The following is a 25455-nucleotide window of genomic DNA, read 5'->3' as shown; positions in this document are numbered from 1 at the left end:
TTAAAAACCTACCACCCACTCCTTAAACCTATACCAGACATCAAAACATTGTTGTCCTACTCTTTTTTTGTCACCACTGTGGCTGGCAGGTATCAGTGACAGTTTGCATTTGATACATGAAGGTGTAACTTCCCTTCCAGGCTCTTTCATAGAGTTCCAGATGCCCTCTGTATGTGTATATTGTTTGTTTAAATGGTATAAACTTGGGTTTGGGGAGTGCCTTCTGTTACTCTGCTCCTGCCAGTATAGTACTTGGGGCCCTGGCCTTTTCTGGGGCAACCAGATGCAACTGTAGTTAAACTAATTGTTCGTAATATATGGAACCATTATTCTCATTCAGGTTTTTGTCACATTTTTCCTGACATACATCTTGCTGTTTATTCTGGAACTGGAATCTCAACATTTGCTATTGGCAAAGACGTGTTGTGGGCAGGACAGCAACCCGACAAATCCGAAACACTTGCATGGCTTTTGCAGCATGTGAAAGCAGGAAGGGCAGAAGGCTGCAGGTCAAAAATGTGAGACCTTGAAAGTGAAAAAGTAGTTGAAATTAAAAGGTTAGTTTCTGGCACTAACTGAAGTGAGACAAAGGAGGGGGAAGGATCCCCTGCTATAGATTTTAGTTATTTTTGTCGTTGCAGATGTTCCCTCTTCCTAACTGTTAGCATTTTCTCATTGTTTCTGATTCCTCAGAAGTGAAGAATACTTACCCAGGACCAATTTTATGTCAGCAAAAATGTTTTTGGAATTCTTCTGAAGCACTGTTAAGTGATGGTCACCAATGAATATTAATCTAATATTTCCTTGTAAATACTGTTGTTGACTCAAATAAAAGTGGACTGGTCATCTTCCTGGAAATATGCACTATTTTTCTCAGACTCTCTTCTTGGAACTATTAAAGGAATGGAGTCAGAGTTTTCATGAAATAGCAAGATGTGGCTCTCTCCAACAGAAAATATGAAGTAGTTTGCAAATAACTTTCAAATTCCACTTTTCAGAGGCTTGACATGAGCTTGGATTTTAACTACACCATCCAGGGACTGCTAGATGTTGTTGTACCTGTAGAACAGAAAAAAAAAAAGCAGACTTGAGTTGTTTGCAATTTTAAACATGAAATTTAATGAGCAAAGTTAAGGTAGTCTCCAGATATTGTGTTGGTCCTTACAGGAAAGGTTGCCACTCCTTATACCACTGCCACGTCTGTTGTTGGCTCAGAGGTGATTAATGCTGGCTTACAGAGGTGCTTCCTATGAGAACTGCACAACTGCACTGAATGGCACAGGCTTGCAGGGGCTGGGGACCAGGTTGTAGAGGCTGGCTGGCCACTGGAAGCTGGATGGTGAGAAGGTTGCATTTCAGCACTTATATTAGGAATATCTTCCCTATTCCTTCACAGTAACCTCACTTCCATCTTTCAGACCCTCTTGAAGGTTTATTTCATGTTCTTAACCTTCTAATTGAACCTCACCTCTGTACTTTTTCCCTAGTGCTGTTTTTCTCTGTCATAATGTATTCATTCTGAATTAAATAAGGATTAATATGATGTTCGAGTCTCAATCTAGCTTTCACCAATGACATAGGATTTTTGGCATTTGTTTGGATTTCTTCTATTCTGCTATAAGACCTAATATGGGTTGCTAGCTTTCCTGAGGTGTGGGTTGATCTTTCTTGTAAATTGAATAATTATATGATTATCTGCACAATATCTTCCAAGATTTTTTTTATAGAAATGCCAGTGCTGGACATTTTCACCCATGACAGAGGAGTGGCTGAGGATGACTAAGTTGTTTTTAAAACATCTTGCAGAGTATTCATGTAGCAAATCTGAGCTCAGATAATACAGTCTTTATGTTTGTGCCTGGTTTTTGAGATAGATGTCTGGAAGTGGAAACTTCTCTAATAACTACAGTTTCACAGCAGTAATAGAGATTGGTTTTGCATTATTATTTTCCAGGTGTCCTTTCAGAACCAATGAGTTCTCCAGTACAAGAGGCAGATGCATCACCTTATGCACAGTACAACAGCGTGCCATTTCCCCAAGTTCAGCCTCAGATTTCATCACCGCCTTATTACGCCAACCTAGGCTTCTACCCTCCGCAGCATGAGGAATGGTATTCCCCTGGGATGTACGAACTCAGGAGATTACCCTCAGAGACCTTTTTCACAAGGGAGACAGACATAATGGATATCCCTGCAGCCAAAAAACCTAGACTGGGTCACTCTACGGGAAGAGTGAAAGGAGAAGAGCTCTGTGTGGTGTGCGGTGACAAAGCCTCTGGGTACCACTACAACGCCCTTACTTGTGAAGGATGCAAAGGTAGGATGAAATCAATTACAGAATGCAATTCAGCTAATAAGCACAGTGGTTTATAAGTATTTTTTTACTTTCTTGTTAATTTTATCCAAGTTGTTAAGCATTTTAGAGATCTACATTTTGATATTTTGTACCCTATTCTGTATTTTTCCCAAGACAGATTGGCAGTGTCTTCCACCACTTATTAGCGTCTTGTGATTATACATCACAGTATGCCAGCCTATGGCTCTTGAGCACCAATAGCTCTTGGTAAACTGAAAAACAACTTCTATGTGGAGCCTAGCAGCCTGGCTCTGCTGTCCACAGAGGCTGCTTATGTCATTCTCTGCCTGTGGAAGGAACCACACCCATGGAGGCCGCTGGGAGTTCAGTGGCAGGCTGCCCTAGAAAATAGCTGTAAAACCAGCCCAGGTGCCTCCTGTAGTGTGCATTGAAAGGAAGTGAAAGCTGTCAGCCCCTACTGCAGCCCCCACCTCCCAAAGGATATGATCAGTGTCTTCAGGTTTGTTAAATAAGAGGATTTCTAGTTCTAGACTTTCTTCTAGGGATAGCTGCTGTCTCCAGGGAGAAAGCTTCTTCAGGAAGCAGGTGGTATTTGTAGGACAAATATCTTGCTTCTTAGAAGAACAGTATTCACATGTTGGTATCAGGATAAATGTGATATAGAAAATCATTGCCGTTATTGGAAACATGATTGCCAGATATTTTAGCAGAGAGGGGAAAAAAGGTTATTCCAACTATTAAATCTGAAGATGGTTATGCTGTGACAGGGCTGAGGTACAGAAAAATAATGCCCCAGTTTTTCGTTCTATTCCGTGAATAAATATTTCATTATCATTTTTGTTCTATGGATAAAGGCTAAAGCATGGAAACTACTGAAGCACTAAAAGATCTTAATGTGGAATTCACTGTCACAGACAGTGGACTTTGAACTAATTTTGGCCTTTTGCTTTATCTATCACAAAATCATTTGTGAGGAAACAACAAACCACACTAGTCAACCACTCTAAACATGAATACAGTCAAGAGTCACACAGTTTATCTCAGAAATTCCAATAAATAAGGGATTAGTTTCTTTCTGCTGTCTGTGTGAATAGTCTCCAAGTCAAAAACTTTGAATTAACTCATATGAATGCTGTCATTACAAATCAGATTAAACTCAGTTTTGATGTGAAGATTCCAAGTAGTGATACATTTATTCTGATAGTAAGCTATTCCTACTGTTTATTAACTTCATTATTAAATATCTTAGCAACTTGTCAGACTTAAAATTACAGACTTTGAAATTTCTAAAGAATGTTTCTAGGAGAGAGATTAAAAACCACCAGGAAACTATCCAGACCAAAACCCATGCTGAAAGGAGATATGCATCCACCTCCTTACTGATTCAGTTTGAATCACTCTATGTAACCATAATTTTACTGCTTTATTGGGGTAATCTATTTTATGTTTTTGTTCTGTTTCATGACTGCAACATCAATTACAAAGAATAGTACCCATGATCAAACACAGTAAAAGTTGAGTTATTTAAAGATAATGCATTCTGTTTCTACAATAAACTTTAGAGGTGATTAAAGTACCAGCTGATTCAGTAAAACTATATGCTGAGGACAGTAATTCTGTTTGACAAAATGAAGCAGAAACTATGTTTTCTAGACCTCTGGTCATTCCTGTATATCTGTGGAATTTTTCACATGGATATACATTACCTTCAGAGCACGGAGACCAAAATTAGGCTCAGTACTTCAGTTGTGCTCTTATCAGTGCAGTAGAAGAACTATCTCCTGTGTCTGTGTCTCACTCCCAAGTATGAGATTAGCCCTTCTTTTTGGCAACAAGACTGTTAATTCATGCTCCATGTGTGTCCAAAATAACATGCTGATCCCTTTCTGCTCCATTGATGCTGTGGATGCTCTTATTCAAAGGGAGAGGTTTTGCACATATTTTTATGGGATTCAATCCTCTGTGATGAATATGTTAAGTTTTAAAAAAAATAATAATTCTTTCCTGGGTAATGCATTCAGCAACACCTTCCATTCTTCTTGGTTTTATTTCTTGTGCAGAAGGAACAATATTAAGATCTTATTTGTTGTCTCATGAAAATATTCGTCTGAAGATATTGGCAGGAGCATACACTGCTATATATTTTTTAATACATTACCATCCATTGACAAATATGTATGAACTATTTAATTAATATTTTATATAACATTTACAGTAGAAGGAACAATGCACTATATTTAAACCTGCTACTGTAAAGGCCATCTCTGAGACAACCTATACAGACAGGTATCAAAGGCATTCTGGTATAGCCTCAGCCTGCATAGCGATATTGGATTTTAAAGGCCATTTCCAGATGTTACAGAACAAATTTGACATAATGTTGTGCTTGTTTAAAAAAGCCACAGAATCAGTTCTGCTGAAAGAAAAGGTCCCCATCTTTAAGGTTCCTTCCAACCCAAGCTATGCTATAACCCTGTGAGTCATTGCAGGTTTGCATTATGAGTTTTTGCAGTATTCAAACTCCTGTGCTGCTCGATGTCTCTCAAAACAGACTGAGAATTTTTCTTGCAAAGAAGGGTCCCTGCTTTAATCTTCTCCTCACTAACACCCACCATTGTGGGCAGAGGGAAGGAATGCCGAAAGAAGTCTTGATAGTCTGTCAGAGCAGAGCAGGTGCTTTGTTAGCAATTGTGAACTTCAAAAACTTTTAAATTTAAAACCAATCAGGATGGTAAACAGAGATATTTCCAAAGCTTTTATCTACGCTTTTTACAGCTGTCCTCTTTCAACTTTCATGATTTCCATAAGAAAAAATTAGCATCAGTAACACTGGAACCACTCTACCATAATTAATCATATTCATGACTATCTAAGAGAACAAAATGAATTCAACATTTCCAGCCAACATAAGCTTTTTGTAATTTGGCAAGATCAGATAAAAGTTAGACTGTGCCAGAAAAACCTTCAGCTTTTGGGGTTACTCACCCTTTGTTAGTTTATCATTTGCCATTTCTGACTTACTTTTAAGTTTTAGTAAAACTCCTCCTGTTATAGATAGTCCCACATAAAGTATTTCAGGCAGTTTAAGTTCATTTTGAATTAATAGTGAATAATATATTTATAATTATCATTCATACCAAAATTTAATTTCAAAATTAATTATGAAGAAGTCTGTTCAACAAGATGATTTAAGAGTCACTTCACAATAAAACTGAAGCAAGAGTAGAGTTAAGACTACTTTTTGCCAACAAAATTATTTCACTTTTCATTTCACATCATTTCACATTTTCAAAACCTTTGTTTTCAAGAGAAAATATTTGACTGCTTGAATCTTTTTGGTTCCTAGCTTTTGTATCCATAATTTTGCATTCTTCTTTCACATTCTTACATGTCTTAAAAAATTCATTTACTAAAGCTCTTTTTCTTTGTTCCCCCATGAAGAAGCAAATGCACACCTGGTGGATAGGTTGAGTGATAAAGTCATCAGTCAGTCTTAGAATGTCATAAATATTTGTGCAGAGCTTTTCAGCATTTACTACTAATTAATTTGTCATAAATTACAGGATTTAAAGTTAACAGAATTTATAAATGATATAAAGCAGATGCAGTTGCCTTTAACTGACAGTAAAAACCTACAATTTAAATCCAGGCCTTTTTCTCTCTTCCCTGACCAGTAAACGGTAATGTATTAAAACCATGTGAATGATGAATAAAAATAATGCCTGGGGCTGCTGGAGGTTCTAAGTAATTTGCATTTCAAAAGAGACTGATGCCAGTCAACTGCATTTATTTGAAAAGCAGCCAATAAAATGGACAGCATGGAAAAGATTTCAAGCAGGAATTACTGCAGCTTCAGAGAAATGCCAGATTTTTTTTTTACCAGATAGTGGAATTGTTTTACTGGTTGCTACACACTGGTGCTTGGAAGAGATTATGCAATTATAAGAACATGGATCAAATTTGGGAAATTGTCATCTGACAATGGCAAAATCATCATGTCGTCTGTTATCTTGCTTAGATTCAGTGGGATGGCAACTTAGCTGTATGCATTCTGCAAATACACAGACAAATCCTTCAGATTCACATCCAAATTTTCTCTATGATTTGAACATGGGAGTTTGGGTCTTATCAAGTGCCTTTTTTAGTGCATCAAAGTGCCAACTTGGAAAATGATGAGTTTATTGTACCAGCCAGTGGTGATAAGAAAGCAAAAGATTTTGAATAGCTCTGGTTAATGTAAATTTACACAGGGCTCTAGTTTAAAGCACAGTATAAATCAGTGATGTGCCAGTAGAAGCTCCCATGAGTTTATTTCAAAAACCTGCCCTCATATGGAAAGGAAAACTGATTCTCTCTGTATCTGATGCTAAATAGTCTCTGCTAAATGAAGAACAACATAAAAAGATTGTGATGGTACAGTGAGTCATGCTAAAAATTCAGGAAACAAAGACTGCCTGTGCAGGTGGAATTAGGTGACAGCTTAACTCATCAAGTGGACAATATTTAGTGCATAAGGCTGGAACATCTTGTAAACAGGGGAGGAGGCCACATGCACAATAGGCGATACAATGCAGATTCCTTATTAAACTTGAGGGTGGGTGAACAGACCAGTACGTGGAGCTCCTGTTGCTCCCAGGAACTGTGGGAAGGGTGATTAGGTACTCAACTCTTTCTGCATATCCTGTATCTTGAGAGACTTAACAGACTCATATTTTTTTTCACCACCTATTTGTATGGTATCACCCTCCGACTCTAGTCCTGGTGCTCAGCCTGCTACCGGCAGGTTTCAGATTTGGGTCTGGATTTTTACAACATCCACAATTCTAGGACCTTAGTTGGGGTTAATGTCGAATGTTTGGTGCCATGATTTATTGTGTTAATTTATTAAATTATATGACTTTGATATTGTTGTCAATACAAATATCAGTAGAGCAGTCATTCAGACACTGAAAGAAACTTGTGGCAGAATATGTGTCATTCAGAAAATCCAGTGCAGATGGAGATGCTCTTCAACTTGATGACTTCGCTTCTTCGAGCGTTTTCTTTCATCTATGTCACTGCTGTGTTGTGCAGGATTCTTCAGAAGAAGTATCACAAAAAATGCAGTATACAAGTGTAAAAATGGAGGCAACTGCGAGATGGACATGTACATGAGAAGAAAATGCCAGGAGTGCCGTCTAAGGAAATGCAAGCAAATGGGCATGTTGGCTGAATGTATGTATACAGGTATTTGCATCATATAGTCAGAGTGTGCATCAAATACTGTATTTGCTTAATTAGTCTGTTTTTAATAATTAAGGTATAAAATATGTCATTTGGCAGGTGGAAGGTGTATTAAAGATGATGCCATGCCTCTGCATCAAATCCTGTTGAAAAAGACAAATGCACATAGAAGCAATGGGATTTTGTTAGCAGTCAGGGATGCAAGAGTGTAGGAGCTGAGCAAATGGTGAAGGAAGGACTATCCTGCACTAGATGACAGCTACAAGTCTGCTTGAGTGGGAGGGAAGAGCAGTCAGGGTAAGCAAGTCTCCTCACTCCTGGGAGACTTCCCAGGAGTGAGGAGTTTGCAGTGTTGGGGAAACCAGAGCAGGAAAGTCCTGGCGCTTTTATTTCCTGCTCTTTCTGGGGCTCTCCCTGTCAAATTCTTGCTAGCCAAGTCCAAATTTTGGCACACAAACAATGCCATTTTCAAGAAAAGAGCAAGAATGTTGCTAGCAGGAAGTTTCTGTGGACTTGCCAAGTGTATGTTCCCAGACCTCACCCAGCAATCAGGAAAAGGCTCCTAAGGGCTAGCCCTTTTTTATAGTCTCATTAGCTTTTCTTATGGCACTACAGATTTTCCTACTTTGCATATAGGCACATAGGTAGAATTGTCTCCAGAAATGAACCTGATGGATTTTAATAATGTTTCATATTAAAGTAAATATTCTATTCAGATGAACAGTTTATAAACTTTATTGAGCTTCAAACTGGATAACAGAGAATGACAGGGATATTTGAGTGCAACTTTGAACACGATTAAAGCTCCTTTTTGAGTTACTGCACTATTTTTCCAAGCTTGCTCCTGAAAACAATCTGTATACATCTGCTATTCTACCTTCCATGAATAGGACTACAATTTATTTTTCTTGATGGCTCCAATCACTTTAGCATACACATATGTGTGAAATCAATTTAGGTTCATACAGGAAATTAATCTACTTGGAATTTTTAATATATTTTTATCCTCTAATCTGATCAGAAGATGCTATATTAACTGTTGGTTGTGTGAGAAACAATAAGCTTCATCAATATTTGGAAGGCGTTGCCAGCATAATGTAATTAATCTTTCATTCTGCAAATTGAACAGGCTGCAAAGATCCTGAGATATGACATATTCTTGAGCAATACATAAATATGTGAGCACACAACACTGTGATGACAGAACTCAATGTGTCCTGCAGTGTCAGAGGAAAATAACTCCCCTGTGGACCTAATCTCTGATCCATTGTTCCAAAATTCTGAGGGTTTGAAATAGCTTGATTCACTCAGCGTGACAAAAGAAACAACCCATTGCTGAAAAAAACCAGGTCAGCGTAAATAATACTGACTGGGACCACATGAAACTTTTATACTGGTCTATCATTTTCACAAACTGGCATATGTGAAATAAAAGCCAGTGAGTGCCACTGCTATCTGACTCTCTCTCTGCAATGGAAACGTGGGGTATCTCGTGTTGCTCATGACTTAACCATAAGTGTGCTCTAATGCACTGCAATGAGGATGTTTGGCAAGGCACTATTTATTGGCTTTTAAGTAGGAGTGTGCTGTATAATTGCTTTTAGTTCAAGGCAATACAGGACAGTATAACATGTAACTTCTAGTAGTATAGAGCATTTATGTGAAAAAATATGACTAGGAAATAAAAGGTTACCTTGAACTTTGTTTCAGTTGAGCATTTTGTAGGACTGTAATTGCAGGTTCTGTGGGTTCTTTTTCCCCTCTGAACAAGGAGGCAGAGTATTATAAATATTTATGGCATGGCTACTCAACAATCCTACTCCTGCCCTCTATACACAAAGTACAGACAGACTAAAATTACTACCCATCAGTTTCAGTAATTTGCTGTCATTTTGGTCTAAACTGCAAATATTTGGGTGAAATGTCTACCTAGGGAAGACTCTGGTTCTGCAACTCTTCCTGGAATTTAATATCCATTGAAACCTAGATATCTCTGAGGTAAAAAGTAAAGTCCTGTCTCACACATGAGTTTTTCAACTGACTTAAATGGAGCCAGAATAATGTCAAGGTAATGTCAAGGTAATACTCAGTAGCAGGAAGCATGAGAAAAATTTGTCTTAATGCTTGAGGCAAATGTAAAGCCAATTTTCCCTAAGAAGGCAGTAGACCAGACCCTAAGCTGGTGGAAAAAAGCACAAGCCCATTAACATTACCAAAGGATGCACTGAATAATTTAGAAAAAGAAATCTATGGTGCTGTGTGGCACCGCAAATTACATGGCTCAATACCAATTATTATCTCCATCGTTCCTATCCCTTCCTTTCAAGGTATTATTTGCAGGTCTTATTTTAGTCATGTAAATTTCCTCTTCTCTCAGCAGTTCAGGTAGCTTATTTTATATAGGGCTTAAACAGGAAATTAAAAACATTCACGACGAAATTCACTCTTTACATGGTATCTTCCTCCACATCATATACTCACCGAAAGAGCATATTTTCCTGCTCTGCATTTTCAAAGATGAAGAATGGGAAGAATACTTGAAAGAAGCAAAGAAAGAAAGAAAGAAAGAAAGAAAAAAGAAAGAAAGAAAGAAAGTCAGTCCCATGCTGATGGGTTTATTTTTAGATGAATACTTAGCTGTTTACTTGTTCATTTGTGCTTTCTGACTGTCTTCCACAGATGGTGTAGGGTACCTATTGTCCCTTTCTTTTGTTAGCACAAGCAAATTGATAATTTTTATGACATCCACTCAAGGATGCTCCCTGGTTCAAGGTACTGAAATGAAGTCTAGAACAAAACAAACAAACAAACAAACAAACCCTCCAAACCACAAGTGCAAACATCTTTTTTCATTACAGCAAGAGAAACTCTGTAATCAAGCCAGGGTTTTATACAGTCCTCTAATACAATGAAAAGCAAAATAGCAAGACCAGCTGGTAAAGTTTTAAATAAATACATTTTAAAGGTACATTTGCCAGCCTGAATTACTTCTTACTCTTCATATTTAGCTGTTGGTTTATCTGTATAGTGACACAATAGTAGATAAAGCCCTGGATCCACTCTTCTTGGTGGTCTTTCTGTCTGAAGATTCTGCACAACAGATATAACATTGCTTAAATACTATTGAAAATATCCAGTGCCTTTTGTGTAAAAACAGATGCACCTGGATTACCGTTTTGGATCAGATGAGGAGCAGATGAGGAGCACACTTTTGATGACAGTCTTCCAATTGCTCTTATTTTATTGTACTTTGGTTCTGGTCTTGGAGCACAGGAAGAGATTTTTTTTTTTGATAAAACTAAACCAGAGGCATAATCCAGCACACTCCCATCACTAATGGGTTTTCTGTCTGTAAGAATAGATTAGAGCTGGTCCAAAGCAAGACCCGTGACATGCTCATTGTGTGGATGCTGGATCACCATAAACAACTGTTTTGCTCTGCAGATGAGCTCCATCTGGGCTAGACTACTCATTAGTGTGTACACAGCATGACTCATTAGACCAAAGATAATGACACGTTCAGAAAATGATCTGCACAGGTAAGCGGGTTTGTTGGTGTAAAGGGCATTCACAGGCATGCTTATGTACCTATTCAGTGCCTGAGGCATATATAAATCAAATTGCTTTGTGTTGGATTATCTGTTCTAGGTCTGTTAACCGAGATACAGTGCAAATCAAAAAGGCTCCGGAAAAATGTGAAGCAGCCCCCAGATCAGACAGCCAATGAAGATAATGACAGCCATGATGTGAAACAAGTAACATCTACAACTAAAATATATAGGGTGAGAGAATTCTTGTAATAGTTTGTACAGTACTGGTGGTTTTTGTTAAATGTGTCTAGTATAGTGAAAATAGAGTATTGCAAACTCTCTGGAGCCGTCTCTACTAGTTAAAACTTGATCCCCCATCAAGCCAAGGAAGTACCTTGAGTAGAGAAGTGATTCTGATATTTTCAGTCAAAACTCTATATATGCTGTAAAGCATCTATAAAATCCATACAGTATTTTTTTTCTGTGGTACATATGTCAGGCATATATCACATATGGTGATGTGTGATAATAAAGCTTGAACCTACCTAGTTATTTGCTAAACATTTCCTTATTTCTAATAGTTAACTATACAAACCCATGCAGCTTAAAAGCATTATACACCTCTCTTCTGTACAATCCTATAAAAACCTCAGTGACAAGCAAACCTCTTATCTGCTTGGTCTCCAAGTGTGAAAAACAGAGGTATGGTTTTTGCCTAAAGCAAGAGATATTAGATCATTTCTATGACTGAATTTCATGATGGGCTCTTTTTTTTTTTTTTTCTTTTTGCCAGTATAGGAGAAAGTAGAGTTCACCTCAGAACAGCAGAACCTTCTTGATTATATCATGGATTCATACAGTAAACAACAAATACCACAGGAGGTATCAAAAAAACTAGTAAGTATATTGATGAATTCATTTTTGAGATGGGGATAATGAAGCTGAGGATTACATGGTAAAAAATATTTGTAGTCAGCATAAATAGGTGTAGTAAGTAGTAGAGTGAACTTTGGGTAAAAGCCTACAGTTTAAGTATGCTGCAAGTGGGGCAGAATCTCTCCAGTTCAGTCAACAGTTAGACCACATCTTTATCAAACTTAAATGTTAAGAAAAACTTTAAACTCTAGAATAACACGTTTATGCTCAAATCTAACCTTTGTTGATTGGAGCTTTGTTTTTTGCCTTGTTAGTATAGGCAGTGATTTGAGTTTGACTTGCTGTCGAGCTTCCTTTCTATGAAGACACCAGCCTGGGAGTTTGAAAATATTTAATTTTTTTTAACAAAAATTCCAACATTTTCCAAGTTTTGGTTTTTGTTTAATCCTCTCTTCTTTCTTTTTTCCTCTATATCCTCTAGAAATCCCATTTTCCTTTAAGAACTCCCAGCTTTCATGGTAGGATGGAAAAAGGCTGGGAAACAGGGAGAAGAGGAAAAAAGGGTTTTAAAGAGATATATTTTTAAAATAAAACTGTAATGTTCAATCTTGAAAAACAAACAAACAAATAAAAAAACAAAAAAACCTAACCAAAACAAACTTAAAATGAAAACTACTGTAGCAAATAATTTCCTAAGTCAACAGCTTTGAAAACTAGAACAAAGACACTTGCAGGGGAAGAGTTGAATAAGCCTTAACTAACTTGTGGAACTTATTTCTCTGGGAGACTGAAGAGGTCAAAAAAGAAAAAAATGCCAAAAGAAATAGACAAATTCATTTATAGCAAGGCCTTTGTTTAAATATGATGATAGCCATAAAAATTCTAGATCAATAAGTGCCTAAATCATTGCTAGACATGACACTGAAAATAATACAAATTCCAGAGAAAAGACACATTTGTCTACTTCTTTTATTTCTTACATGGCCTTCCAAAATACTTGGTTTTGACAACCACTGGAGACGAATTACAGTGTTAGGTGGAACTCTTGCCTGGTCCCGTCTAATAGTTCTTATATTTTATACTCTTAAATGTGAAATGTCAGTGAAAATTAACAGATTTTTTTTTTTGTTTGACTTCTAACAGTTAAATGAGGAATTCAGTGCTGAAGGAAATTTTCTGATTTTAACAGAAATGGCTACCAGTCATGTGCAGGTTCTTGTGGAATTCACTAAAAAATTACCAGGTATATCCAGTGTTTTGGTGCAAATTTTGCTATTGCAAAGTTTAAATGCCTTTCAGTTGCCATTTGGCAATTGTGCATATTTTGAAGAGCATATGAAAATTCCTCCTCCTCCTCCACATTGTTCAGACTGTCTAAAGAAAAGTTGCTTTGTGCTTAGAAGAATAATATGCTGAATAATTCAAACTCTGCCACTCTAAGATGTAGCACTCTTTACCTATTGACAAACAAAATGCTCAGAGAAGGGATTGTGTCTCTAGAGAGACACATAATTATTACATATATATATATATAAAATATATACATTATATGTATATATAATTATTTTCATATATTGCTGCTATCTAATTACTGCTAACACTTGCCAGACTCTGCTTCCTGCTCTTTGCTGCCTTTCTAGCAATGCCTCTAGGTCATAGCATCCACTGAATTGTGAGTCACGTACAAAAAGTTGGTGGCACCAATATTTATGGTCCTTGCACTGTGTGTTACTGACAAGCACTGAAAATCTGAGTTTATCACTAGTATTTTTTAACTTCCAAGTTGATGTTACCTCAGTACTGAACACTGGACATGGTAGAGATTCCCTTTAATTAAGGAAGGTGCATTTTAACACTTAGCCGTACAAAACCAAGATTTTCCTGGTCCTTCCTCCGTGTCTCACAGGCTTGCTTTAAAGCCTGGTACTGCAGTTGTAACTGTATTTTTTAATGTTAACTGGGATACAGGCTTGTAGGAAGCGAAGAAGGGAGGAGATTTGTAACTGAAAGAGAAATGAATATTTAAACCACAGCAGGAAGCTTCTATGTGAAATAGTATATTAGTCCAAAGGCAAGGTGAAATGTTTAAAATTAGATGCTTCAAATGGTGATTTTTGCCATCAGAGCATGGAAAGGTCTGAAAGCAGCATGGCAGTGGGAAAGCCATATAGAGAGCTCTGGTGGAAACATGAAAGAAGATATTAGAGAGCAGGATAAGGCTAGACAAAATTCTACTGGTTATGCTACACCACTAGATTCTGCTTATCACGTTCCTCTAAAAGTACCATGAACACTGAAACACATGTAATCCTCATACAATTTGGTGAAGTTCAAATATGTGTCATTTTCTGGAATCCAGGTTAGAATTTATGCAGCACTTGGCAACCCTACTGACACTAACATCAAGGTTAGCAGATCAGTGGCACCTCACGTGCAAGAATTTCAGGACAGAAAGAAGTGGGAACTTTCACCATTGCTGCCTGACTTATCTCTAATGTCTCCACAGGCTTCCAAACTCTTGATCATGAAGATCAGATTGCTTTGCTGAAGGGCTCAGCAGTAGAAGCCATGTTCCTCCGTTCAGCTGAGATCTTCAGCAGGAAACTTCCTACAGGACACACTGTCCTTTTAGAAGAAAGAATTCGCAATAGTGGTGAGTATGCTGTTTAATGAGGAAAAAACAAACCACATCATTACACTTCTCTGTAGTATTTGGCCCTTGGAAAGCTAGTAAAATTGTTTATTAGCACTGAAACAGATTTATCTGAATGCTGTTCTTGATACTAACTAGAACAAACCTAACCCAGCCTTGAGTCTAAAGCTCAAAAGGTTAAGGTTTCTTTATAAATATGTTGCAAGTATTATGAATAATGCTATATCAAATAAATGCAGTGCATGTCTCCAATCACAGACATGAAAGAACAGTGAGAAGAAATATCACTATTACAATTTTTTCACATAAAGTGTGCTTTCAAAGCAATCGTAAGAAGGAAAGAAAAAGTGATTTTAGGATGTTACTGGAGATGACTGAAGGGAACCACCTATTCTTAGGGTCAGTTTGGTAAAATTAAATGACACTGCAAAAGGTGTATAGAAGAATTATAAACATGACATGTTCTCAGTGTGTTTTCTGATTCTTAAGGTCCATCAAAGGCTCAGCGACTCTGATAAATTCCACTGGTTCTAGACATAAATCTTAATAGTTATGAAAACCCAAATGGTTCTAGATATTGCTTATTCCTTAAAGCAGGCAAAGCAGTATTTTATCTTATTATGCATTCTTTGTGCTCCACTGATGCAATACCGAATGTTTTCCATTTTTCTGTATTGACCAGCAAACTCTGTCTAAGATTCAGCTACCTATCACTGAAAATTCAAATCACAGAATACAGAATATGCCAACAACTCTGAATCAGAGACTCAGCTTATAGATGATGGCTTCTAACTTTCTGTTTTAAGAGTCAGAAAGAGAAGAGACAGAAGAACATGTAAACTCAATACTAGTCATGAAAATGGGCATGAACTCAGTTCTGAAACTCTTAATCAGAAAGTACTATTGATGTATGCAAAATTAAGCCAATACTTATATATTGAAAACACTGAAAAGGAGTTAGAAAATTTGATAATAATTCATTTGTTGCAGGTATGTATTTATTTTGGCTTAGCACACTTATTTATAGGTTAATATTTAGTAGTTTTTTGTATTTCTTTCATTTTGATTGATTGTAAGAGGGTATTGTTTGATGGACTGGAAACGATGACTTCCAGAGCGATACGAATAGCTTCTTGTCCAGGTTCTGCAGGCAGATAAGTATGTCAAGAAGGCCAGATGTATTTCCTGGAAACTGTATTGAGTCTATCCAAATCTCTTCATTAAGAGATTTTTCTATTGGTTTATAACCTAAATTTTTTATAAAAATAGGTCTTAGAGAAATTAATCCATATGGCTACATGATTACTGAAAACTTCTCTAATCTATACAGTGAGTATCATCCTTCTTGTTCAAGGTATCCACTGTTCATAAAAAAACCAGAAGCAGAGGAAATACTTAATCCAGACCATTACATAAGTCATTATGTCATACCAATAATTTTTCCTTAGTTGTAATTTTAAAATATTCTGCTAATTCTCTGCAACTACTGAATCCAGATAAGATGCAATATTATTTTTTGCAAGTTTGTATTAGACTTAATGATAACACTTCACAACACTGCTAGCTGGAATATTACATTGCATTCTGCATTAGTATTATTTACTTGTCATGAAGCAGATTTGAAAAATAGCATTTTGTGTAGGAGAAAATGTCAAGACAAGTAATCATATCAAATGTGATATTGTGTACTCCAAAGAAAGATTTCCTGCAATTCTTTTTTTCTGGGGGTAAAAAAACCCTCCAAGGTAAATTAAAAATGGATTCTGGATCAGACCAAAAACCAGACTGAATAGTTCCCAAGAAATGAAACACAATAACTTTTTTAATGTGTGTATATATATGCATGTTTCTTTTTGCCCTTGGAAAAGGCTTTCCAAAACATCTTCCCTGAAGCCAGGCTCAAGTTGGAGACATAAGAGGAAATACTGCTAGAATTTCTCCCTCCCTATATTACAGAAGGATAATGCATTATCCAGCTTACTGCTGCTAACTGCATTCTTTCCTTCTATTAGAAGGCAGAATAGAGAACAAAGTATCCTTTTCCATATATTTTATTTCTCCACTCTGTGCAAATTCAGACCTACTTAAAAAGATTTTCCTTGACTGCATTTAATGGAGCTGTGACAGTAAACAACAAAAGCAGCTTGTAAATCTTTGCATTGTAGCACTGTTAACTTAAATGCTGTACTAAACCTATTTAAATAAATAAAACTTAAAAATAGTTTTAAAATACCTACTACTGAAATAGCTTATTTTTGTGGCTTAAATCCTTGTCATTTTCAGGTGTTGCAAGTTTAAAAAAAAAATGAAAGAAAAGTATCCAAATTCTTCTGTTATCATTGTTTACACATATGGCTTTCAAAAACATTAAGTATTATATATTAAAAATATTAAATATATATGTCATAAGACTCAACATCAGGACTCTGGGTTGAATAGTAACCAAATATGACATCAGGGTAGAAATGTAAGCAGTCTTTTCCGGCCTTAACCAGTAAGGACAAACACTACTAAAAGTTGCAGCTGGCCATTATGTTATAGACTGGTCCAAGAGATAAGACTGTCAGAAGAGATTAAACACCTTTTTTTACAAACACCTCACTGGGAAAAAAGAAAAAAGACTAAATGCAGTGAACTGAAACTTACAAAGAAAATAGAGAACAGCAGCAGAAATTCAGTGATGGTTGAATGAGAGTTTAAAAATTAAGTTTATAGGTGATAAATGGAAAAACAGTATCAAGATTATTCATGGCTCCTAGTGAGATCCTAAACACTGTCACGCCAGCAACCACAAAATATTGCTATTAGTCAGAACTTCTGTCTGCATATTTTTAGGTGCAGACAAATGCCTAAATATCACATAAGTCCTATTGTCAAGCCTTGATGCTTCTATCCATAAAATCAGGGAGGGTGGTGGTGATCCTGCCTAAAAGTCACAAGCTGTCCAGATATGTCACCTGCCACCAAGTCCACTTTGAAGCTGCTCTCTTGTATTAATATTTATGCCTTTCCCAGTTTGATTGTATGGAATGGTTTGTTGGTTTTTTTCTGATATAGAAGTCAGAGATTTGGTGGTGATGACCTTTGAGCATTATCAGCGTTCATTTTTATTCTCATGCTGATGAGGTGCATTTTTATTTCTTAGCTTGCGCATATTGCTAAGTTCTGTTGCATCTCAGAGACTGTGCCCTGACGGTGTTTCTTCATAAGGTGTTACGGAAATTATTACATTAGCTGCTCCTGTGACTAAAATCTTCTCCTACTCACCCTAACGTTAAGACTTTATGAAAAATACAGACATTTTATTTAATATTATTGAGAATTTGTGCCATTTATCTTAGTAGATGCTTCATTATGCATACACTACATTGTGACTGACTCTTTCTGTGAAAGGCTGACATCCTAGTAATTTAATGCTTAGATTTTTTTCTGTTATTTTGAGGGTAAGTTCTCCCCATTATTGAGCAGTACAGTATTGTTAAAAAACAGTGCTGAGATAGTGAATTATTTTCTCAGCAAGCATTTGTAGTTTGTTTTCCTAAGGATACCAACTTTCAGTGGTCATGAATAGACATGGATTTTTATTTCATCATTTTATTCTACAGAGCTGTTCTACGAATTTGAGTATTGGGAAATAAGATACTATCTGATATTAACAGAAATGGAAGAATCTGGACACAAATTTTACGTTGGCAGCAGGACAACTGACATTGTGAAATACACTGTTGTCTTCCTGGATGGGTTACAGGTGCTGAAGTACAGTCAGATCCAAGGAAAAAAAGAATTAGTTACACTTTCAAACCACTGGCGAGAGGTCACCTTTTGCCATTGAATGGGGGATACAAAGTTCCCATTAATTTCTACAAGAGATTCCTGCAACCAAAGGCAAAATTTGCTATCAGAACCATGGAGAGCTAATCACTTCCACTGTCTTTGGCTTTTATCATTTGGTTATTGGTACTGAGTAATGGTGGTGTTTCAAACCCCCATTGTACTGGGGTTTGTGCAGAGAAACAAAATGAAATTATCTTCACTGATGAGTCCAAAGTGTCTAACCCTTGAAACAGTCACCTGCATTCTCATGGAAAGACACACCATTCTGTGACTTGACTCAAAACTGGCACACTGCCTAAAACATTTAGAAATTAGGACCACTTTAAATTGCAGAATATCAGAAAGAGATTTTCTGTTTGCATACCTTTCCTGCACGTTGAGTTAGCCAGCGCTATGTTCCTGAATTACAAATAAAGTCGCTGAAATTATTTAAATTATATCTGCAGAGTAGATTTATACTCGTGAAAACAAGAACAGATCTCAGGGACTCAGTCTCTTTTCTTCTATGTAAGCATGCTTCTCCAGGCCAAAAACTTATTTAGACTCTACCTACAAAGACAAGCTCAAGGCAGTGCAGATGCTGCTGCTCTGTGCCAGACCCAATTTGTCTCCTGACTGCAAGCACTCAGGCTACTGCCAAAGGATGGTATGTGACAATGTCATTTGCACCCTCCTTGCAGGTTTGGTTGGGTTTTTTTCTAACTAAGGTTTCTTTGCTTGCAATACTGAGTTCACAGAAGTCCTATGGATTGCTTTAAAGGAGATGGAGTTTTGCTATCCTGATTCTGAGTTCTCCTTGACACATGCTAACTTCTCATTTAAGTTAGCCATTTAATCCCTACAGGATGGTGACAGACAGAAGAGAGGTCATGTGCACTGCTCCAATGTGTCTTCTTTACCGCCTAGATTTTCCCCTATTTGGCATCAATGGGGTGAGTTTGGTCAGTGTTTAAAGGGCCACTGATACATTTGAATAGCTCAGAAGGGAGAGTTCATAAGCAGCATGGAAAGTAGTTCTGGTAGATAAATACTGTGCAAGATAAAATGTAAGTTTGCAAGTAATTAAAATATTTTATTTGCATAAAGCAGCTACTAATATACCCTTGGTTTCATATCCACTGCCACCTCCATGTTTATCAAGAAAAAGATCTCTTTATCTATATTAATAACACAGTGCTAGTTACTGTTAATTAGTACATACTATCCAGCTTTCTTCTTGCAATAGATTAATTATTCAGTTTTATCAAACAGAGAAGATAGGAACGAGAATACTGTTTCAAAAAGTTGGCAATACTGACTTGATATCACACTAAAACCACCTACTCCAGGATTACATTAGCCAGATAATTATTTATGGCCTGAAACTGCAAACCTTATCAAAGCATCAGTCATCTTAACTTTATAGAGAAAACATAGCAACGAAACTCTAAAAAAGGCAGGGTCTAAAGCAACGTTGTGTCTTAACCTACAAATGGGGATGAAATTACTCAAGTAAGGGGTTCTCAATGAATAATGTTCATGGGTTTAAATCTGCTCTAGTCTGATGCTGCAAGGCTGTACTCGGTAAAGCTCATATTTCTGATTGACTACACCTGGGTTTACAGCCAGTCATGCATTAACATAGAGAAATCAATAAAATGATCTGTAATATCTTCTGCAAATGATTGAGTGGGGCTAGTAGTCAGGTAGAAATCTGTGCAATTCAGAATGATGCCCAAGGACCCGTGAAGGACGAGCATGTTCTTATTGCCGTAATGCTGCGTGAAACAAAGTTTTGAAACCTTTTTGAAATAAGCATTAGGAAGAAGGCACTATTAGCACTGACCAGGAAGCTCTGCCTGCCTGGCATAGCATAGTGCAGGGCTCTTGGCTGATCTAGATAAAGAGGGTTAAACAGAACTAACTTTTCTATTCTTACTGAGGCCAGAAATATAACTATATTTATTTGATTTTTTTCTCACTTTTGGGGTATAAGTTGCAACAATGGCATTGGGAAAGTCATGTAATTTATTTCTTCTCTAGTGTTTCCCATTACAAGTGCCAAGTCGCCTTTAATTCTTGTTCTGATAATCTGAATTGAAGTGACAACATATTTTACAGTAGTTAAGAAAAAGAAAGTAAGAACCACAAACATCTGTTTCCTGTGTTTTCTGCCTTTTTTTTTCCTTCTGTTGGAGCTTATTAAATCCAAACTGAAGCATTTCAATCACATTAGAAAACAGCCCCCTCTTGTGACGGAAGAGCAATTTGCGTAATGTGCAAACGATGATGGGAAACCACAGCACAGATGGGATGATGACAAAACTAGTAACTAATAGAAAATTCCATTATCCTAGTCTCAAAGTTGCTCATTTTGCATGGTTTTGTTAATAATTGTCTTGTGATATATATCGGTTTAAAGATTTCAGCATTCTATTCTCTTTAGTAAAAGTCAAAAGGTAAATCAGTTGCATTGCCGAAACATCCCTTTTTGTTCCCTTTCATCTCTTCTATTTTGTTTTATTTCTCTGTTTGGAGTACAGTAATGCAGAGAAGTTCTCTGCCATAATTTCACTTGTTTCCACATCTATACTCATTTTTTGCTTCACTCATCCATACTTTAGTTTCTTAGGGTTAGCTTATAAGCTTTGTGAGACAGGGATTGTTTTCCTAACGTGCTTATGCAGTGTTTGGACCAGTGAAAACCTAAATTAATTATTCCTCACTTTGTTCCCCATCACCATTTTCACCCAGCTTCTGCTATATCAACAGCAGGACTTCAAGAGTTTGTGGTCAGCAAAACAATAAATTCATCCAGCTGAAAGCTAATCTGACTTTAAAAAAAAAAAAAAAAAAAAGGAGAGAGAAAAAAAGAATCAAATTATGAATACGAGAAGCAAATGATGGGAGTCTTAGTCACAGCCCACTTCCTCCTATTTCTTGTCTGCTGCCAAAACGATTGTGCCCAGTGGCACGATACCTTGCACAGAGACTTCTAAAAATATTAAGTTTGTCTTGGACTTTTCTCATGTCATTGCTGAGTTATTAACTTCCATGAAAGGAATTCATTTGCTCTGCTTTAAGGCTCAGATTTTTTTCCTGTTTCTAGTTTCATGCAAACTTTAAGACTTTGGTGTGCCATAGGTATGTGTTACTTGTATATTGTAAGGAACTTTGGCGTTTAAAACCGCCCAGGAGAGAGACAGGTGGTTCCCCAAAAGTTAGCAATAACAAGTATTCAAAATTTGAAATAGTTAATGCTGATGACTAACAACATAATCCTCACAGAACATTAAAATCTCTGACTATTGTTTGCTCTGTAAAAAGCTCCAGCTGTGTTACTAACTTCTACAGGACGAGCTGACCTGCATCATATATATCTGCTTAATTAACTTAGACTCAGTAGTGTTGAACTCATTACAAAACAAAGATTTGTGGCTTGTAATCTGAAGTGAATATAGGTTGCTCATGTCATGTGTTTAAACACATGACTCAGCCATGAAATAAACCACACCCTGCAAGACCATTCTTTCACTGTTGGGACACATAACTATTCCACTGGATGAAGTAAATTCATTGTCACAGCAAAATGTGACTGTTTCATGGTTAAGTCAAGTGACTTTATGTTTCCTTTGTTTGAGTTCCACCTGGTGAGTTTCATTTTGACTTTCCCCTATTGGAGACACTCCAAACATAACCAGTCCTGGACTTCAGCTTTGTGTTGTACTGAGCACTCAAAACTGCATTATTTCATGCGGTTTCCACACCAAGTTATAAAGGCTTCTCCTAGAACAGCTCAAAAATAAGAGTAAAACTACAAGAGATCCTATGGCACTCATGTATGGCAACAGAGGAGGTTTCCATCTTTTCAGCCAAGGAAGGCCAAAAGGCTTTTGCTGCAGAACAGCTGGTTTGGATGTCTACACTTCATCAGTGCCACCATTTCAGAGTTGCAAGCAGCTGCTGTCAATAATCTAGTGTCTGCTCTGAGTGACTCATACATCATTTCGAAAAATAATAATTTTGATGTCACAGGACCTACTTCTCTTTTACACCAAAGAGCAGAATGGAGTACATCTGTAATTTAAGACTAAGTAAGAACATTGTGACCTGATGACAAAGTCAGTAAGAGGAAGCCCCACTGACATGCCGCAGTTTGGTAACCCCAAAAGGGTTCGCTGATGGTGAGAGAATCACGTAATCCCATGCTTAAATTTGGCTGGATTTTAGTTATTTATGGCTCTATATTTTATAATAGACTATTTTATGCTTTAAAGTAGTAGTAGTTGCAGGTAAGTTGATCTTGGACTACAGATAATCCTAGACCTAACTAAAGTTTCATGTTATGTAGAAGGAGTAATTAAGTGTCTCTGCGGAGATGACTGAAGCAACTGCCTGAGGCAGTTAGCTGTAGAGTAGAGTTGGGCTAGAGTTAAACCATATGCCCTTCGAAAAGAGGAGGCAGTTAGAATATCAGCAGACAATGAGGAAACCATGTATGAGACTTGTCCTGAAGAGCCAGATGAACATTCCTGTAGAGGAAAATTAATCATTTGAAAGACTTTGAAACCATACAAAAAGGAATTACCAGTACTTGCCCATGTCTAGTCTGCTCTGGAAAACAAGGATATGCTCACACTTTTGTAATTGTCTTGCATCAGGTCTGATTTGTGTAGTAAATTTCTCCCACCAAGACAATAATTATGAAATAAAAAATAATTGCTATATAGCAATAAATTGGATTGTTTCAATAACTAAGAAATACTATAACTTTTTTCCCTCCCACAGGTATTTCAGATGAATTCATAACTCCCATGTTTAATTTTTACAAAAGCATTGGAGAGCTGAAGATGACACAGGAAGAATATGCACTGCTCACAGCCATAGTTATCCTGTCTCCAGGTAACTTCCTATCCGGAATTAAATATTTGTGATTCTGGGAAGAAAGCATGCAGAGTGTGACCTTGCGTTCTACATGGAGTGAGCGTACATGCTTATTCAGTATATTTAGTTGTTAAACCAGAAAACAAGTACACAAATCCGAACACCAAATGTCCTGTTACATCATTTTGTTTTGCATACAAGGAAAAAAGTGGTTAAATACTCTGCTTAAAAAAATTACTGCTGTCTCTTCACTGCTCAGCACAACAGGCTTCTTCCTTCAGAAAATCCCATGTGGTTACATGCTCATCACTACTGACAATTGTGGAATGTCACATTTTTAGAGGGAAATCGGGAAACCCTATAACTTAGAATAGAATAAAGCAATGAAGGTCTTCATCCTTTGTTGGACAAACACCAGATGCCAAGAGCAGAAGGACAGTAGCAAGTTGCTTTCTTGACTATTAAATTGTTGAAAACTTTTGGAAGTATTGGCACGATAGCATCTCAGCCCTCATTACAGGCTCTGCCATGAAATCTAATTCTTTAACAACAGAAAGCTAACCATCTCTACCTACAAAATACAGTGAAATTGTATCGTGCATCAAACAAACTGACTATCACAGGAATGGGAGAAGAGAAGCCTGATGCTTCAGGGTAAAAGATGGACAGTGAGGTTTACAAATCAGGTTTCATGGAAGATGGGAATGTGAAGCATTTCTGTCACTCTTTGAATCAGTGTGTATCAGGAAATTATTTTACATTAAAAATTTCAGTGACAGCCCCCCATCCTCCTCTTTTCCTCCCTCTCCAAGTACCCAAACACATACTTCCATATGAACAAAATAAAAAGACAAGTATTTTCTAACAAAGAAATTTCATCTGACGATGAAGATGTTTGATTTTGCCCTGGTGACCCGCTTGCACCCTCTCTGTACTGGCCAAATTCCCCAGCAGTACTACACCTCCAAGGACATATGCTGCGTTGCTCAGTTGTTGCAGAGCATCACAAAACATACTCAGGTGCAGAACCACATGGGGATATGATGATAAAACCCCAGTGAAACATTGCAGAGTTAAAACACTTTGGTTTTTGAGAAAGTTAAAAGTTTTCCCTAGCCAGAAGTGGGAAGTTTACATGAAAACCTTAATGTAAAAATACAATGTTAAGCATTTTTGTTTCCTCCTAATTTGAAAATAAATATTCTTGGTAAGTGTGAACATCAGTGGCCCGTGTAAATATTTGAATATTTTTATATTATCAGTGTAAATAATTGCAATGTATCATAGTATGTATTTGCTAACTACTTCTTTCCTTTTAAAACCATAACCAGATCGACAATACATAAAGGACAGAGATTCTGTGGAAAGGCTTCAAGAACCACTGCTGGATATTCTACAGAAATTCTGCAAACTTCACCACCCAGACAACCCTCAACACTTTGCATGTCTTCTGGGTCGTCTCACAGAATTACGGACATTTAACCATCATCACGCAGAGATGCTGATGTCATGGAGGGTGAATGATCACAAATTCACGCCACTTCTCTGTGAGATCTGGGATGTGCAGTGACGGATACTTTTTTATTTTAGGAGAAATATCTTTTTAAAGGACCACATAACATTTACTTTCATAGAAAAGTATCCCACAGTGCATTGTATCTTCTTTAATGCATTTTTATAGAAACATGACATGGGTTCATAAAAGTCATTTTGTTCACTATGCACAGAATATTGTATAGCTACCAGATCTTCACATGTGAGTATAACTTTTTCTGTATTTATACTGTCTGATCAGAAAGAGCCCACCAGCTCCTCAGAGGAACAGTTAATTCCTTCTGTGACTAAGCTGATTGGAGTTACAGTTCCTCTAGAGAAATGGGGAAATGCAAGTTTCCATTCGTATTTTTTCATTTCAGTGGGTTTTTTGTGCTTTGCCTCTGTTAAAAAATATATTCCAGATATTTACTGTAATAAACCATATGAAATGGTTAATGCCATAGTCATTTGCCGTTTAGCTGTGAAATGTGTTCATATAAGGTGTGCAAGATGTTATTTCTTCACAAGAAGAAACACTATGAAATGGAGAAAAGTCACATGAAAACAAAACCCCTTTTCATGATATAACATGTAGCTTCATTTGCATTACTATTTCAAAGTAA

At 36.9% G+C, this 25455-nt stretch overlaps 1 protein-coding gene across 7 annotated transcripts in view; it reads left to right on the top strand.

Annotated features, from left to right (window-relative positions):
• NR1H4 (nuclear receptor subfamily 1 group H member 4) overlaps positions 1-25285 on the top strand; it is a 44350-nt gene extending 19065 nt beyond the window's left edge. For 6 of the 7 annotated variants that reach the window (XM_027666477.1, XM_027666489.1, XM_027666461.1 and 3 more), the window contains 8 exons: positions 1955-2317; positions 7391-7543; positions 11189-11322; positions 11869-11967; positions 13090-13189; positions 14453-14599; positions 23201-23314; positions 24628-25285. In XM_027666477.1, the coding sequence (XP_027522278.1) occupies positions 1955-2317; positions 7391-7543; positions 11189-11322; positions 11869-11967; positions 13090-13189; positions 14453-14599; positions 23201-23314; positions 24628-24866 (1349 nt within the window). In that variant the 3' untranslated portion in view covers positions 24867-25285. The remainder of the gene's footprint in view (positions 1-1954; positions 2318-7390; positions 7544-11188; positions 11323-11868; positions 11968-13089; positions 13190-14452; positions 14600-23200; positions 23315-24627) is intronic. The other variant, XM_027666479.1, reaches the window with a different exon arrangement.
• Positions 25286-25455: the final 170 nt, after the last annotated feature.

The sequence above is a fragment of the Corapipo altera genome, unplaced genomic scaffold (genome assembly GCF_003945725.1).
Source record: "Corapipo altera isolate COAL_440 unplaced genomic scaffold, ASM394572v1 1, whole genome shotgun sequence".
NCBI lineage: Eukaryota > Metazoa > Chordata > Aves > Passeriformes > Pipridae > Corapipo > Corapipo altera.
Note: the sequence above shows the minus strand (reverse complement) of the source record. Positions and strands in the feature narration are given on the sequence as shown.